At 37.6% G+C, this 15756-nt stretch overlaps 1 protein-coding gene across 15 annotated transcripts in view; it reads left to right on the forward strand.

Annotated features, from left to right (window-relative positions):
* Positions 1–15756, forward strand: part of epb41a (erythrocyte membrane protein band 4.1a) — a 234654-nt gene that overhangs the window by 166500 nt on the left and 52398 nt on the right. For all 15 annotated transcript variants that reach the window (XR_005631025.1, XM_039739690.1, XM_039739692.1 and 12 more), the window contains 2 exons: positions 9428–9487; positions 9626–9673. Coding sequence is in view for 14 of the 15 variants with exons in the window: in XM_039739690.1 (XP_039595624.1) it covers positions 9428–9487; positions 9626–9673 (108 nt within the window). In the remaining variant the exon portion in view is untranslated. The remainder of the gene's footprint in view (positions 1–9427; positions 9488–9625; positions 9674–15756) is intronic.

Below are 15756 nucleotides of genomic sequence, written 5' to 3' on the forward strand. Positions count from 1 at the left end.
TCATTTTCATGATGATAGGAGTTAAAGCACGTTATTAAACATGGGTTTCTTCATGGTGGTGCAGTGATTGTGCGTGACCTTCGATGAAATAATTTATTGCAGCAGTATTCGTGGGCGGCTCTAGGCTCGTGGCGGCCCTGGTAGAGAGAATCGGTGGCCCCTTCGCCCGGCAATGTCAATATGGTATCTTATGGACGGCGGATGGCCATGTCCGTTGTGGACACTGCATAGCCGCCTCGTGTTCATGACACAAGTGTTTAACTTTTGCTGAAATTTGCCCCTGCGTTTTCAACTGTGTTGTTGTTTTCTCTTTCTGTTTTATATTGAATATATATTGGATTGGCGGCCCTGTGCAGGTGCACAGTTTACTTATGCCTAAGGCCGACCCTGCAATAGTGTCTCTTTCAAACGTACTAACCTCCAATTCCTGTCCTTTCTTTTCTTTCTCCAAGTAACCGATCGCCACACAATTAGCTCTGTAATAGACGTTAAGCCATCTGTAAGCTTATAACGTCGATTCTTCAAAACCTTTAAAGAACATTGAAATATCTTCGTAGTACATGTTTAATTATTCTATCCTTCACGCCAGTCCGAGTGAAGCATACAGCGAGAGGCAGAAACAATCGTGAGTGGAGTGCCAGATACTTGCTAGAGTAGCAACACCGTGTCCTTTAATTATTAACAATATATATTATACTAGCAGAATACCCGCGCTTCGCAGTGGAGAAGTAGTGTGTTAAAGAAGTTATGAAAAAGAAAAGGAAACATTTTAAAAATAATGTAACATGATTGTCAAAGTAATTGTTTTGTGTATTTGGCAGCGTCACAAAGTTATTTTCGTCTAGCTGCATCAGAAAATGTACCACAACGTCTGCCACGCCTCCTTTTTACTGTTTTCTCACAGCTTGGATTGCTGCTGTCATTCATATATATATATATATATATATATATATATATATATATATATATATATATATATATATATATATACATATATATATATATATATATATATATATACATACATATTTTCATATCTACATATCTATATACATATACTTGTGTGTATAGCTTTTATATATGTGTGTGTATAGCTTTGGTCACTGAGTGCAAGTGAGAAATAATAAAATATAGTCTATAAGTTATTAAACAGTAAAACATTAACGTTTTAAGAAGTACAGGTACATTGAGCACTACTGGAGTGGTTGCGGGTAAACTACATTTTAAAGACTGTGTAACACAACAGGTAAGTAACTAACAGCAGCTAAAATGTATATGGATCATCTCTCGGTAGTAGATCCCTTTTGAAAGGCGCTACGACGGCTGTGGTATAGAAATTACATTTTCTATGTGAACGTTCAAATTTGTGCCTCTGGTAATGTGCCTTACCGGCATTTAAAGAAAATTGGTTTTGTGTCCTCTGCAGTGTTAAGCGAGAAAGGCTTTGGTTTGGGATCAAAGGAAAAAAGGTGTAAAGAAAGGAAAGTTGCCTTTTTCTTTTATATAGTACTAGCAGAATACCCGCGCTTCGCAGCGGAGAAGTAGTGTGTTAAAGAAGTTATGAAAAAGAAAAGCAAACATTTTAAATATAACGTAAGATGATTGTTAATGTAATTGTTTTGTCATTGATATGAGTGTTGTTGTCCTATCTATCTATCTATCTATCTATCTATCTATCTATATATATATATATATATATATATATATATATATATATATATATATATATATAAAATACCTGCGATTGGCAGCGGAGAAGTAAAAGAAAAGGAAACATTTTAATAATAGCGTAACATGATTGACAATGTAATTGTTTTGTAATTGTCATGAGTGTTGCTGGCATATATATATATATATATACATATACATATATATATATATATATATATATATATATATATATATATATATATATATATATATATATATATATATATATATATATATATACTGTATATATACACACACATATATACATACTGTATATACAACATATACATATCTACATATATACACATATATATACAAATCTACATATATATATCTACATATATATATATATTAGGGGTGGGACTCGATTAAAAAATTAATCCAATTAATTAGAGGCTGTGTAAGAATTAATCTTGATTAATGTATGTAATCGCACGTAAATTTGCCCCAAATGCAAATGTTTTTTTTTTTTTTATTTAAAAGCGGTTTTAGTGGGCGACAGAATCAAATAATAGACATGGACATGAATATTGTAAACTGAAGCTGTTTTAATTTCTGAAAAAAAGCTTTTAAACTGCATTTGAATTCAAAACAGAAACAAAAATATCATCCCTGGTTAAAATTGGGCAGACTTAAAAATAAAGTGGTAGTTTAAGTACTTTAAGTACATTTGCAGAATAGTATTGTCTTTAAATAATAATAACCAAAATTTCACCATAAAGTGCAGTTTTCTTCTTAAAAAAATAAGTCAGAAACATAAAAGGTAATTTGACCAGCTTACTCTTTAAACTCTGAGTAACATTAGCCAAAATTATTTTGTACATTAGGCTAAAACAGTGTGATCATTGAACATTTTGTAATTAGATGTATTTAGAATTACTACGGTCACGGAAGTCCAATGATCCCCAGTAAGAGCCACAAAGTCCGCTTTCTGTAATGCATCTAATTTTGCTTGCTTTTCAGTGTGCACAAAACCATGCTTTTATCAAGGCTTCGGGTAGTCGAAATGATCAGTCGTAGGAGCGCTTTATTCCGACTCTAACATTTTTGTAGCTGTGATGTGTGCATCAGTGTAATGGATGTACCAGGAAATCATGCATTGACAAAAGTTCCGTTTGCTTGGAATTGAAAGTGTGATTAAATCGTTATTTTTAGCGCGTTATGGAGTACATGCATCGAAGCTTCTCAGCTGTGCTTGTGCTAAGAAAGGGAAAATTTTAAAAATAGCGTAACATGATTCTCGTTAACCTAATATTTTTCATCGTCCCAAACCAAGGAGATCGAAGGTAAAATGAATCGGGTAGCGTGCGTACATAGTCAGTACATCCCCTCTCGGGAATCGAACCTCGAATTTCGGCGTGACTCTACAATTGCGCCACAGCGTGTGGCTTGTCTATGCTAAAGTATGTATTGTAGATCGGGGTATATATATACATTTATATATATACCCGTGTATCGCAGTGGAGAAGTAGAAGTTATGAAAAGAAAAGGGAACATTTTAAAAATAGCGTAACATGATTGTCAATATACAGTAATTGTTTTGTGAGTGTTATTGAATGTTGCTGTCATCAAGGATTTGATTATCATTATTTCTTTCAATCAGGCTCGTATTTGTAGGATGTGTTCAAGTTACATTCCGTGTTTGTCAATCGTTGTAAAGATAAGAGGTTTCATTCATCGATTAGTTCCTTACTGCATCAATAAACAGCTCGTCTTCCTTTTTATCTGTGATGTGACAAACTGCATGCACGGTTTTTTTTTACACTGTCTTCCTTTAGCGGGACATTCACTTTTTCCACCGTGTGCTTTGTTTCGCAGTAGCTGCACTTATGAATATGATTGTATGTATAAGGCGCTTCATATTTTTTGCTGCCTTCTCAATTGTGTAATTGGTTTTGTTCAGCACTCTTTGGAACTGTTGCTTTTGTCTGTGCACTGCGTCAGTTCCGTGAGCAGCTTGGTGTTCTTGCATCGAAGGTTCCCAGCTGTACTGGTGCCATCTCGTGTAATGTCAGCTAAGACCCGGCACTTAAAAGTTTCTCTCGCAGTTTCAATGAGTTTGTGCCAAACACCACCCTGACCATCTCATCTTCCTCTGCATAAGCACAGTCCTTCACCGTGAATATTTACGGCAGTGTTTGTATTGGATTGCGCTGATGGGCGACCTTATATGGGCAGGCACTAAATTACAAGCGCTAGTGGCAGCCTGTCTATGAACTTAATTTAATATAAACTTACGGTTCACGCCGTGCTTTGTTTCCGCAGTAGCTGTACTTATGAATATGCTTGTATGCATCATTTGCTTCATAATGTTTTCTGCCTTCTCAATTGTGAAATGGCGTTTTGTGCTCATCGCTGTTTGGAGTTCTTCCTTGTTCTCTACGTACTTACGTGGGAGGCGTGATGATGTCACGAAACTCCGCCCCCGGCCATCTCAACTCAAGACTCCATTACATTATATGGGAAAAATAGCTTCCAGTTATGACCCTTATGCGTAGAATTTGAAATGAAACCTGCCCAACTTTTGTAAGTAAGCTGTAAGGAATAAGCCTGCCAAATTTCAGCCTTCTACCTACGGGAAGTTGGAGAATTAGTGATGAGTCAGTGAGTGAGTGAGTGAGTGAGTGAGGGCTTTGCCTTTTATTAGTATAGATAGTCTTGTGTAGACTGGTGAGGCGTCCCGCCATTAATCGGCTGTGATGGCACTGTCAGTCCTCTACTCGTGTGCGTGTCTTCATAATCCGGGTGAGGGACCACATAATCATATCGTGCAAAAGAAAGTGTGAATCGCCTTTAATATTATTTTGCCGTGGTGTAGAAAAGGGGTCCGTGTTTGCACTTGTCTGGGCTATAGCGCAGGGGGAGGATGAAAAAAATTAAAAGTGCTCACTTTGACTGAAGGCAGAAGCGCAGTCAGCGTCTCAACGGCCGGCACAGCTATGCACGCGAGCTGGCTGCTCGACTTTTGCTGGGCAGGAGACCACAGTTTTTGCAGACTCGTTCATGATATCAAAAGTCTCAGCGATCTTTGGAGGTCATTCATATGTTTTATATATATTTTTATATCTATATATATATATATCTATATCTATATATATATCTATATCTATATATATATCTATATCTATATATATATATATATATATATATCTATATATATATATATCTATATATATGTCTATATATATCTATATCTATATATATATATATATATATATCTATATCAAAATACCCGCGCCTCGCAGCGGAGAAGTAGTGTGTTAAAGAAGTAATGAAAAAGAAATGGAAACATTTTAATAATAACGTACCATGATTGACATTGTCATGAGTGTTGCTGTCATATATATGCCTGCCTAAATAAGTCACCCTCGCTTTGCTCTTACTTTTTTACCGTTCATTTAATCATGGCTAGTGGCGGAAAAATTATAAAATGGAAGGAGGATGGCTTTATCAAAACAATTATTGATAGCGAATCGATTATTTATAAAACTTGAATTGGTGATCTGTTTTCTGTGTTAACCTCATATTTTTTCATACTTCTTCTCAAACTAAGGTGGTGCGAGGGTAAAATGAATCGGGATGCGCTGATCAATGTAATCTGCTTGTAATGCAAAGTGTGATTAAATGCATTATTTTTTAACGCGTTATGGAGCACATGCATCGAAGCTTCTCAGCTGTGCCTGTGCTAAGAAAAGGAAAGTTTTTAAAAATAACACGATTGTCAATGTGACCTTTTGTGACCTTTTGTAAGTAGTGCGTGGAGGATTCAGTGTGTAGAAACTCTAGAGACAGCGTGTGTATTAACTTGTGGATTTTTCTGTGAGTATTTGGTGGCAGTCTGACGAAGTTGCGAAGGAAGGCGTTAACCGTGGAGCTCAGCTCAGGCGAAATTAGATGAATGGGAGGGATATGATGACGTGACTCCTCCACCCGCCTTAACTGTCAATCCCCCACAAACACAGTCTCTCGGAATTTGCATAAGCACACCCCTTCACCTACAATTTTAACTTACAGTAATCCCTTCTCGATCGCGGGGGATGCGTTCCAGACCCCCCCGCGATAGGTGAAAAATCAAGTAGAAACCATATGTTTGTATGGTTATTTTTATATATTTTAAGCCCTTATAAACTCTCCCACACTGTTAACATTATTAGAGCCCTCTAGACATGAAATAACACCCTTTAGTCAAACGTTTAAACTGTGCTCCATTACAAGACAGAGATGACAGTTCTTTCTCACAATTAAAAGAAAGCAAATATATCTTATCTTTAAAGGAGCGCCGTGGGAGCAGAGAATGTCAGAGAGCTGCAAAGAAAAAGCAAACAATCAAAAATCAATACATGCTTTTAAGTATACAGAAGCACCGCGATAAAGCGGCATTTTGTAGAAGAGCGTCCGTGTCCTCTGTGCAAACAGCCCCTCTGCTCACACCCCCTCCGTCAGACAGAGAGTGAGAAAGATAGAGAGAAGCAAACAAGCCACGCGGGAAGCATATCTTATAGCATTGAGGAGTTTTAGTTAATATGTAATACATGCCCTGATTGGGTAGCTTTTAAGCCAACCGCCAATAGCATCCCTTGTATGAAATCAACTGGGCAATCAAACTGAGGAAGCATGTAACCTAAATTAAAAGACCCATTGTCCGCAGAAAGCGGCGAACCAGTGAAAAATCCATGATATATATTTAGATATGCTTACATTTAAAATCCGCGATAGAGTGAAACCGCGAAAGTCAAAGCGCGATATAGCGAGGGATTACTGTAGTTACAAAGTGATCAAAACTCTCGTTTATATCCTGTGTCCTCTCATTAAACTTGTATCCCGCATTACCTGTGGGCATGTGAAACGCCAGCGGTAGCCTGTCTATGAACTTAATTTAAAGTTTAGGTTTACACCTTGCTTTCTTTCCGAGGTAGCATCACTCGTGAATATGGTAGTATATGTCACTCGCTCGCTTCTTATTGTTTCTCTGCCTTCTCAATTATATAATGCATGTTTTCTTAAGCGCTTTTTGGAGGTCTTCCTGGTTTTCTACGCACTGCGTTGACAGTCAGTTCACGTGATTACGTGGGAGGCGTGATGATGTCACACGAAACTCCGCCCCCCCCACGTCATTCCAGCTCAACTCCATTACAGTTAATGGAGAAAAATACCTTCCAGTTATTACCATTAGGCGTAGAATTTCGAAATGAAACCTGCCCAACTTTTGTAAGTAAGCTGTAAGGAATGAGCCTGCCAAATTTCAGCCTTCTACCTACACGGGAAGTTGGAGAATTAGTGATGAGTGAGTGAGTGAGGGCTTTGCCTTTTATTAGTATAGATAAATGAAGTTAAAGTTTTATCTGTATAATAAACATATTTTGCTGCATTTCATCTTAAAAATTATATCGTCATCATATGTAAATACACGCTTTATAAAGTGGCTCAGGTTGTGTAATATTATAACTGTAGTGCAAGTTTACAGTGAAGTGTTTGTACTTATAAGTACTAACAGTTCTACAAGGAGCAGTTGATGGACTGATTGAGTGCGTTTAGAGCTCTTGGGATGAAACTCTTTCTGAACCGCAAGGTCCGTACAAGAAAGGTTTGAAGCGTTTGCCATGTGAGAAGCATTTTGAATAGGAAGCACGGCTGAGGCAGCGTATGCTTGATGCTGTATACCGATAATAATCTTTCCGATCAGCTGCTCCGAGTGGTGCAGTAAGAGTAAGATGATCTGCTGTGGCAACCCCTAACGGGAGCAGCTGAACGAAGAAGGTGCACTGAGAGTAACAACGTTAAAGCAGTTATGGTATTTGGAATAGTTTGACCATTCTGTGGACCATTATATTGTTACAGGTTAATTGAAATCAGATGCATTAAACTAATAAACAATATGCGGTTAATTTCAGTGTATTTATAAAGCCGTGTCAGGGACGTGGACCTGAAAAAGAAAGATAAACCACACAGGAACAGTAGGACTGCTTTGATGCTGGGTGTCGCCAGTCTGCAAAACTGAGTGGAGAACTTGCGTACGGCAGGGTATGAGGTACCATGGAAATGTGCATGATTTTACGCCAAGTTTAGGTTTTATACATCGCGATTTGAATTTAAAAACGTTCTTACGCAACATTTCTGTGCGTACGCACCGTTTATACATGAGGCCCCAGGTGATGGAAGATGAGTCTGTTCAAGTCTAGGTGTAGAGTTGCTTCAGATAGTTACTTTCACAGAGGTCTTGCCAGTTTTTTTGGTAGTTCTTTCTTTTGTTGATCCCTTCTTTGCTTCTTGTTTTTCTGTCTTGCTCTGCTCTTCTTTTTTTTCCGCTCAGGGTGCATCTCAGACTTAGGCCTTGTATCGGATTAGTAATGGTTACAAGAATAATCGATAAGTCTTTCTTAGGCTGTTTATCTAATTTGATCCTAATTACCTCTGTAATGGAAACAGGGGCGTCGGTGAGCCCCAAACACAAATACACCAGCACAGTGCCGGGTTTAAATAATGAAAGGTTTATTACAAAATACCTTTAAAGCAGCACAAACACATGTTTTCCTTTCTCCAGAACTCAGTCCTCCTTACAATTCAGGGCTACAACTTCCCTGCTGGTTCCCAAATGGGCGTTGATATGGATGGCTGCTGCCATCTAACACCTGGGGGAATTAAATTCCCCTCTGCAGCTCCTTCTTTCAGGATGCCTTTCTTTTTGCTCGAGGCCTCCCTTCCAGGTAAGGGACTTTCCTGACTTCCTGCTGGGATGCCTGTCCATCCTGTGTGCCTCCTTCACCCCAAGCTAATAAATTCCAAAAAGTATTTTTATCAATGTATTTTTTAACATTCTAAAAGAATTATCTAAAAACAATACAAAGTTCAACTCCTCTAATGATGCAGAATTTAAAATCATTCTATTGCTGTCATTTAAAAATATACACATGAATGTGTTTAAAATTGGATTTAGAGTCAACAGATTAAAAATTGAAGGAGACTCTGTTTAAACTAAGTTGAAAGTCCTGGCTTACTAATTGCTGGCTGCTTACTCGGGTAGCCTTATTGCTAGCATTCTAATCAATGTTAGTTTTGTGATATTCCATCTAAAGTTCAGATTCAGTTTTGAATTGTACACTGCTTAGTTCACTTTTGTGGCTATGAATATTAAAATCTTCATAAGGCTTATTTTTTATGCACAATATAGGTAATTTCTTTTATGAGCATTTCATATTGTGGGAATATTGAATCATGAAATCTGTATTGCAATATGCTCTAAAAGTTTTACCAAAAAAAGCAGTAATAGAAGCCTGCTTTTTCCACATACAAAAAAGGTATGTTTGTCATATTAACATATGTGAACTCCTTTAATAGTGCTTGTTATTTTCTGCACAGTTGTATGGTAATGGCTATTCCATGATACTTGCAGAAAATTGTGTGCTATACTTGTAAAATACCTCCAATCTAATTGATGCCACAGTTATCACTGCATTCCTAAGCTAAAATATATATCTATGCTCCCTTGGAGTTCTGTTGATTGTTTGATGTGTGGCTAGTGTTTTGCCTATATTGTGTTATCAGGAATAATGGTTAAATATTCTGTCTTAAAGTTGATAAATTACCATGAACAACTGTTCCAAATGTAATTTACGTTAGACAAGTCAGGTTCTATTGAAGCAGGAAGGAAATGGGTAGTATGTTTTTGTAGCAATTACATCTTTTTTTAATTGATTTTACCGTTTCTGTGACAACATAGATTGGGAGAGAATTGAAGGAAACTCCAGCAGTAATTGCCACAAATGGTGACAAATCTCAGGTGTGTATCCAAAAATTCATTTACTTATGTAATTTTTTTTTTTTTTAAGGCTTTTTTTTTTTTTTCTTACATTTTAAATGTAGGCAGCAGGTAGACATACATCATTTTAATGAATGTTTTTCTTTTTCCATTCTGCAGAAACCGGTCCCTCCAGAGGCTGATGAGGAGATTGTTCGAATGCGAAAGGTTAGATTATTCATTTCTAGAAAGAGTTGTATATAGTTGCTACTTTCACCTATACTCATGCTTTTACTTTGTTTTAAAGTGACAGTACTTGATTTACTCCCTTCCAAAGATTTAACTTTTCGTTTATTCATTATGATCTATCAGCACTGAACCGCATTGGTGCATTTTTGTTAGTTTATAGTTAAGCTAGTACTTGGTGCTGTGAAATGAAGATCATTATTTTTGACTGTTTGCTTTTTCATTTTAAGTTTTTAAGTAATTAATATTTTCTTTTCTTTACTGGACTCCAACATCCATCTTACATTATCCTAATTATTAATCTCTTAATTTGAAGTTGTGTCTTGCCCAGAATAACACATAGTAATGGATTTTAAGTATATTTATGCTCTGTATTATCGTGGTATTTCCCACCACTTACCCTATTACCTGTTTCCTCAAGGGTAAGGGTTCTCGTCAAGTTCATTATCAGGTTGGTCTACTGTTGCACTTTAAGATGAACACACACACACATAGATAAACACACGCACAGACCCTAACCCCAACAGTGCCGCATGAATGACACACACACGCTGATTAACCCTTAGCACTTTAAACCACACAAGTGCTATAGGAATAACAGCCTGTCATTCAGCACTTCAAGAGACTTACTTATTTTCGGCACGAACAACAATACAATGTTTTAGTGATATCTCAGACCTAAATATTCCTTTTGGTCTACAAGAATACATTTAAACATACAAAGACTCGGCACTCTTGACTATAGGCCATTCATCAGCCAAGAATACCTTCTTTCTCGTATTTGTTCCTTCTGTTGAGTATAGCGCTCTCACTCTCAGCCATATAAACCTCGCAGCACAGAAATAATGGCAAAAATCTGGCTGTCACCAGGTGCTCAAAGAAATCTAACTTATTACTTGAATCACTCTAGACATTAAGACAAAGCATTGAAAGTTAAAAGCAGCATGGTATTTATTACAAGAATAATAATAATACCACAAGAACAAAGAATACTAGATAATAGGTAGTGATAGGAAAGTCTGAATATATATAGTCTTTAGAAAAAGCTTACGAAAAAGTTACAGATGACAAGGATGAATGTCCCAGGGAGGCATTTGATTTAGCAATCAATGTTGATGATGCCTTTCTGACGACCAGGGCCGTCTTCGTCCGTTCCTCTTCTTCTTTGCTTCTCTCTTCTTCTCCCTTTGCTGTCTTTCTTGCTTTCCAAACCAAGGCATATTTATTATGAAATGTCAAGCCTTGGTTTCACTACACATGCACCTGATTGGCTGGCTGTCCAAATGATTGATGAATTAATTCACTGTCCGTTTTCCCACACAACAAAACCTTTGATGTGCTCTGAGGTATCAGTAGTTCTTTCTGTCCCAGGCTATAAAGCAAATTGTTGTTCCAGATGTCCATCCATAAAGTAATCAATAGCCTGAGGTATCAGCTCAGCATCCTTTCCCAGGCTATAAAACCAAATTAGCACGAAGCTATGAACAAGTGTTATAAAAGTAAGGTGTAAGGGAAGAAAACCTGCTTTAATTTGTTAATTTCATCTGTTGTCTTGTATTGAACAAAATATATTGGAAACCAAAATGTGCAGATTTTATACACCATAACAGCTCTTATGTTGTTCCCTGGTCTTGCCTATCTGGTTCACTCTGGGATGTTGGAATTGGGCTCTTGGAAAGAGTTTAAACTTCTTTAAAGATATTTAGTGAGCATAACCTTTCTCTGTTCTTTAGGGAAGTGCCAGACTGTAGTAGTATTTATAGTGTTTAAAGTTCTTTACATGTATAGTTACTTAAAGTGTTAAAGAAAAAATAATCTTTTTTTAGAAATGGGCACATTTTAACACTTACCATTACCTGTCAAGGTTATTACAGTTAAAAAAAAAAAAAAAACTAATATCAAAACTGAAACTATTATTAAAAAACATTTTCATAAACTGAAATAAAATAATAAACAAAACTGAAATGAAAAACTAAAACTAAATGAAACTATTAAAGTAGGTGGAAAGACTAACTGAAATAAAATAATAATTTACTAAACATAAGTTTAGTTTTCATTTTTGAATTAATTTTATTGGTTAGTTTTTAACCCTTAACATTTAACCCTAAAACTGAAAGCCATCCACCCAGGTGCCGACCGCACGTATTCATATAGTGGAGGGCGGGTTTTCACACAGTATTTGCAGTGACAGAGCAAGCTGAATACGTGTGTAAAGCGTGTAGAATAGAAAGCGATTTACCTGCCGCCTTTCTTTGCACTTGCTGTAAATCAAGATGTAATTCAAACTCCTGAAATCGGAATGTGCTTTACCGTATGGACAGAAAAATCATGAGTGAGTAACATTTCAGTTTATTTCTAAGGTGCCTGTTTTTTGTTGACAGAAATTCACCTGCTACTTCGCACTCGAAGTATACAAAGTATAGAGAAAGTATACTAATCATTAAAAAATTCGATCACGACATTTTGATGAATCTTGACGTTTTAGAACTCCCCAAGTCCAAAAATACCATTTTTTGGAATTGTCTGTGTGTGTGTGTATAAACACGATACAGTGGAACCTCGGTTCACGACCATAATTCATTCCAGAACTTTGGTCGTAAACCGAGTTGGTCATGAACCGAAGTTTCCCCCCATAGGATTGTATGTAAATACAATTAATCCGTTCCAGACCATACGAACTGTATGTAAATATGTGAAAAGATTAAGCACAAATATAGTTAATTACACCATACAGGGAGTGCAGAATTATTAGGCAAGTTGTATTTTTGAGGATTAATTTTAATATGGAACAAACACAGTGCTATCAGTCAATTCAAAATGTTAATAAACCTGAAACCTGAATGTTTCACAACGGAGATGTGAGTGTGAACATCATCAGGGGAATACATATGTGCGCACAATTATTAGGCAACTATTAGTGTGCAGATGTATTATGCAACTAAAGGAAAAATGAAAATTTTCCCATCTCACTTGTTTATTTTCATCTGTTATAGTGAGAATAATAAACAAACACCTCAAAATTTACAAATAAACATCTCTGACATTTCAAAAAAAATAAATCAATCAATGAATGACCAATATAGCCACCCTTCTTTCCAATAACAGTCATAAGCCTTTCCATTCATGGAGTCTGTCAGTTTCTTGATCTGTTGACGATCAGCTTTTTGTGGAGCAGTGACTACAGCCTCCCAGGCACTCTTCAGAGAGGTGTATTGTTTTTCTCCCCCGTAAATCTAGCATTTAAGAAGTGCCCACAAGTTCTCGATAGGGTTTAGGTCAGATGAGGAAGGGGCCATGTCATTATTCCTTCATCTTTAAGGCCTTTACTGGCTGGCCACGCAGTGGAGAACTTCGATGCAAGTGATGGAGCATTGGCCTGCATAAAATCATGGTCTTTTCCTGTATCACTGTTTGAAGAAAGTGTCTTGAAAAACTGGCAGTAGGTTTGGGAGTTGATTTTGAGTTCATCTTCAATGCAAAAGGTCCAACTAGCTCATCTTTAAAAATACCAGCTCATACCAGTACCCCACCTCCACGTTGGAGTGGAGCTCTGTGCCATTACTGATCCACAGGTCCATCCATCTGGTCCATCAAGAGTCACTCTCATCTCATCAGTCCATAAAACCTTTGAAAAAAATCTGTCTTCAGATATTTCTTGGCCCAGTTTTGACGTTTCAACTTATGTTTCTTGTTCAGTGGTGGTTGGGTTTCAGCCCTCCTTACCTTGGCCATGTCTTTGAGCACTGAACACCTTGTACTTCTGGGCACTCCAGGTAGGTTGCAGCTCTGGAATATGAAAGTACTGGAGGATAATGGGTTCCTGGTAGCTTCACGTTTGATTCTTCTCAAATCTTTGGCAGCTAATTTGCGTCTTTTGTTCTCAACACGTTTCTTGCGACCCTGTTGACTATTTGCAACAAAAGGTTTGATGGTTCTGTGATCACACACCAATATCTTAGCAATTCCAAAAGTGCTGCATCCCTCTGAAAGACTTTTACAATTTTTGACTACTTTTCAGAGTCAGTTAAATCTCTTTTTTGGCCCATTTTGCCTGAGGAAAACTAGCTGCCTAATAATTCTGCACACCTTGATATAGGGTGTTGATCTCCTTAGGCCACACCCTCCCTCATTACACAAATACACATCACCTGACGTGCTTAAATCCAATAAGCATTCAAGTTAATACAGCTTGGAGTTGGAATATACGCATTAAAAATGATGATATGGTCAAAATACTCACTTGCCTAATAATTGTGCACACAGTGTAGAATGCACAGTGTAATAGTAAACTAATGTAAAAACATTGAATAACACTGACACAAAACACCCAGGCTCCCTGCTCAGCCTGCTAGCGCTCTCTCTCTGTATCACACACACACATACACCACCCTCCCCCTCCCTTCCCTGTCAACAGCACGTGCTTGCTCTCTCTCTCTCTGCGCTTGCTTGCCACGCGCTCGCTCTCTGTGCTTGCTCGCTCGCGCTCTCTCTCTCTCTTTCTGTAGCACACACACACACACCACCCACCCTCTGTCAGCAGCATGTGCAGCAGTTTTTTAAAATTAATTTTTAGCACAGTGGAAAAAAAGGAACATTCGAACAAATCTGAACTTTAAAAACCAACCACAAGCAACCAAAAAACATTGCAGGAGTTCATGCTAATAGCCTTACAGCCCGATCACTGTAAACACTTTTTTTAAAATGAGTTTTAAGCACAGCGGAAAAAAGGAACATTTGAAAAAAGAGAAAAGTAACATTGCAACAATTCACGCTATGAACTGAGAAATTAACTTTTGAAAAATCCGTAATACAAAAACCACCAAGAAAACTAACCTTGCATGAATCTAGTTCTAGCATCAGGTGTTTTCTCTCTTGTGATTTCTTGGGTTTCTGGTGTTTTTAGCTGTTTAGCTGGTGGGAGCGAAAGCCTCATGCAGCCATTCCAAAAACAAAGTCTTTGTGACCCAACCCTTCGTGTTTGCCCTCCACATTACTGGCAGTCTGGCTTTGTTTACATTGTGCTTCTTGAAAGCACGAGGGTTCTCAGATTGGTAAATGAGTAAACTGGTAAACAGTTTTTCCAGCTCTTGTAATTTCTTTCTTTACTTCGATTTCAATTTTCTTCAAAACTTTCTTCTCACCACTCTTCACTTGCTTAGAAGCCATAGTTAACTGCAAAAGCACACGAAATACTGTAGAGCACAAAGAGAGTGCAGGTAACGCATGCACGTTTGACTGAGAACAATGAACAGGGCTCTTGCAGGCACGCGGCTCGCTCGCTTTCTCTCTCTCTCTTTCTCTCTCAGCCTGCCTGTGCTGGGGTGGAATTGGGGAGATGGTTCGCTTGCACGTACTGCCTGCAGATAGGCAGGCAAACACGTGCATCAATCTCCCCCTCCCCAGCAGGCACGTCGCTCGCGCTCTCTCTCTCTCTCTCTCGCTCAGCTCAGCTCAGGCAGGCAAAGGAAACTGGCTTGTTCGTATACCGAGTGTGTGGTTGTGAACCGAGGCAAAAGTTTGGAGAACTTCTTCGTCGTGAACCGAGGTTCCACTGTATCTCAAAAACGCAACTACACCAAAACTGTAGATCTGTATTAAGTTTTGGGCCAAATCAATTAACCAGAAGTGGTACTTTACCTGAACACATACTCAATTTTTTTTTATTCCTGCAGCTGCAGAGTCTGATTTATTCAACTTTACTTTTAGAATAATTTTTCAGTATATTATTAATTTGATTTGATTTGTTTTTGATGGTTCTTTAATGTACATAATATAATCATTGTCTTGCGGTTCAGTCCTCAAATATTCATCCCTATATCTGAGTACACGAAAAGTCTAGAGGAGACCACTCCCAATTTTTGAAAATAAAACGGAACTGATCGAGACACTGACAAGGTCATCATACAAGATCATATTGTTGCTGAACAATCGTTTTTGCTTTAAAAACGTCATTTCACAACAAAGCTTTACAGACCTTCTCAAATTCCCAAGTTGGCAATGTTTCTACTGAACTACAGGTACGTGGGGGAAGAGAGTCTGCCAAGTTGTGAAAAGCTAAACATACT

This window comes from Polypterus senegalus, chromosome 17 (assembly GCF_016835505.1).
Source record: "Polypterus senegalus isolate Bchr_013 chromosome 17, ASM1683550v1, whole genome shotgun sequence".
Lineage (NCBI taxonomy): Eukaryota > Metazoa > Chordata > Cladistia > Polypteriformes > Polypteridae > Polypterus > Polypterus senegalus.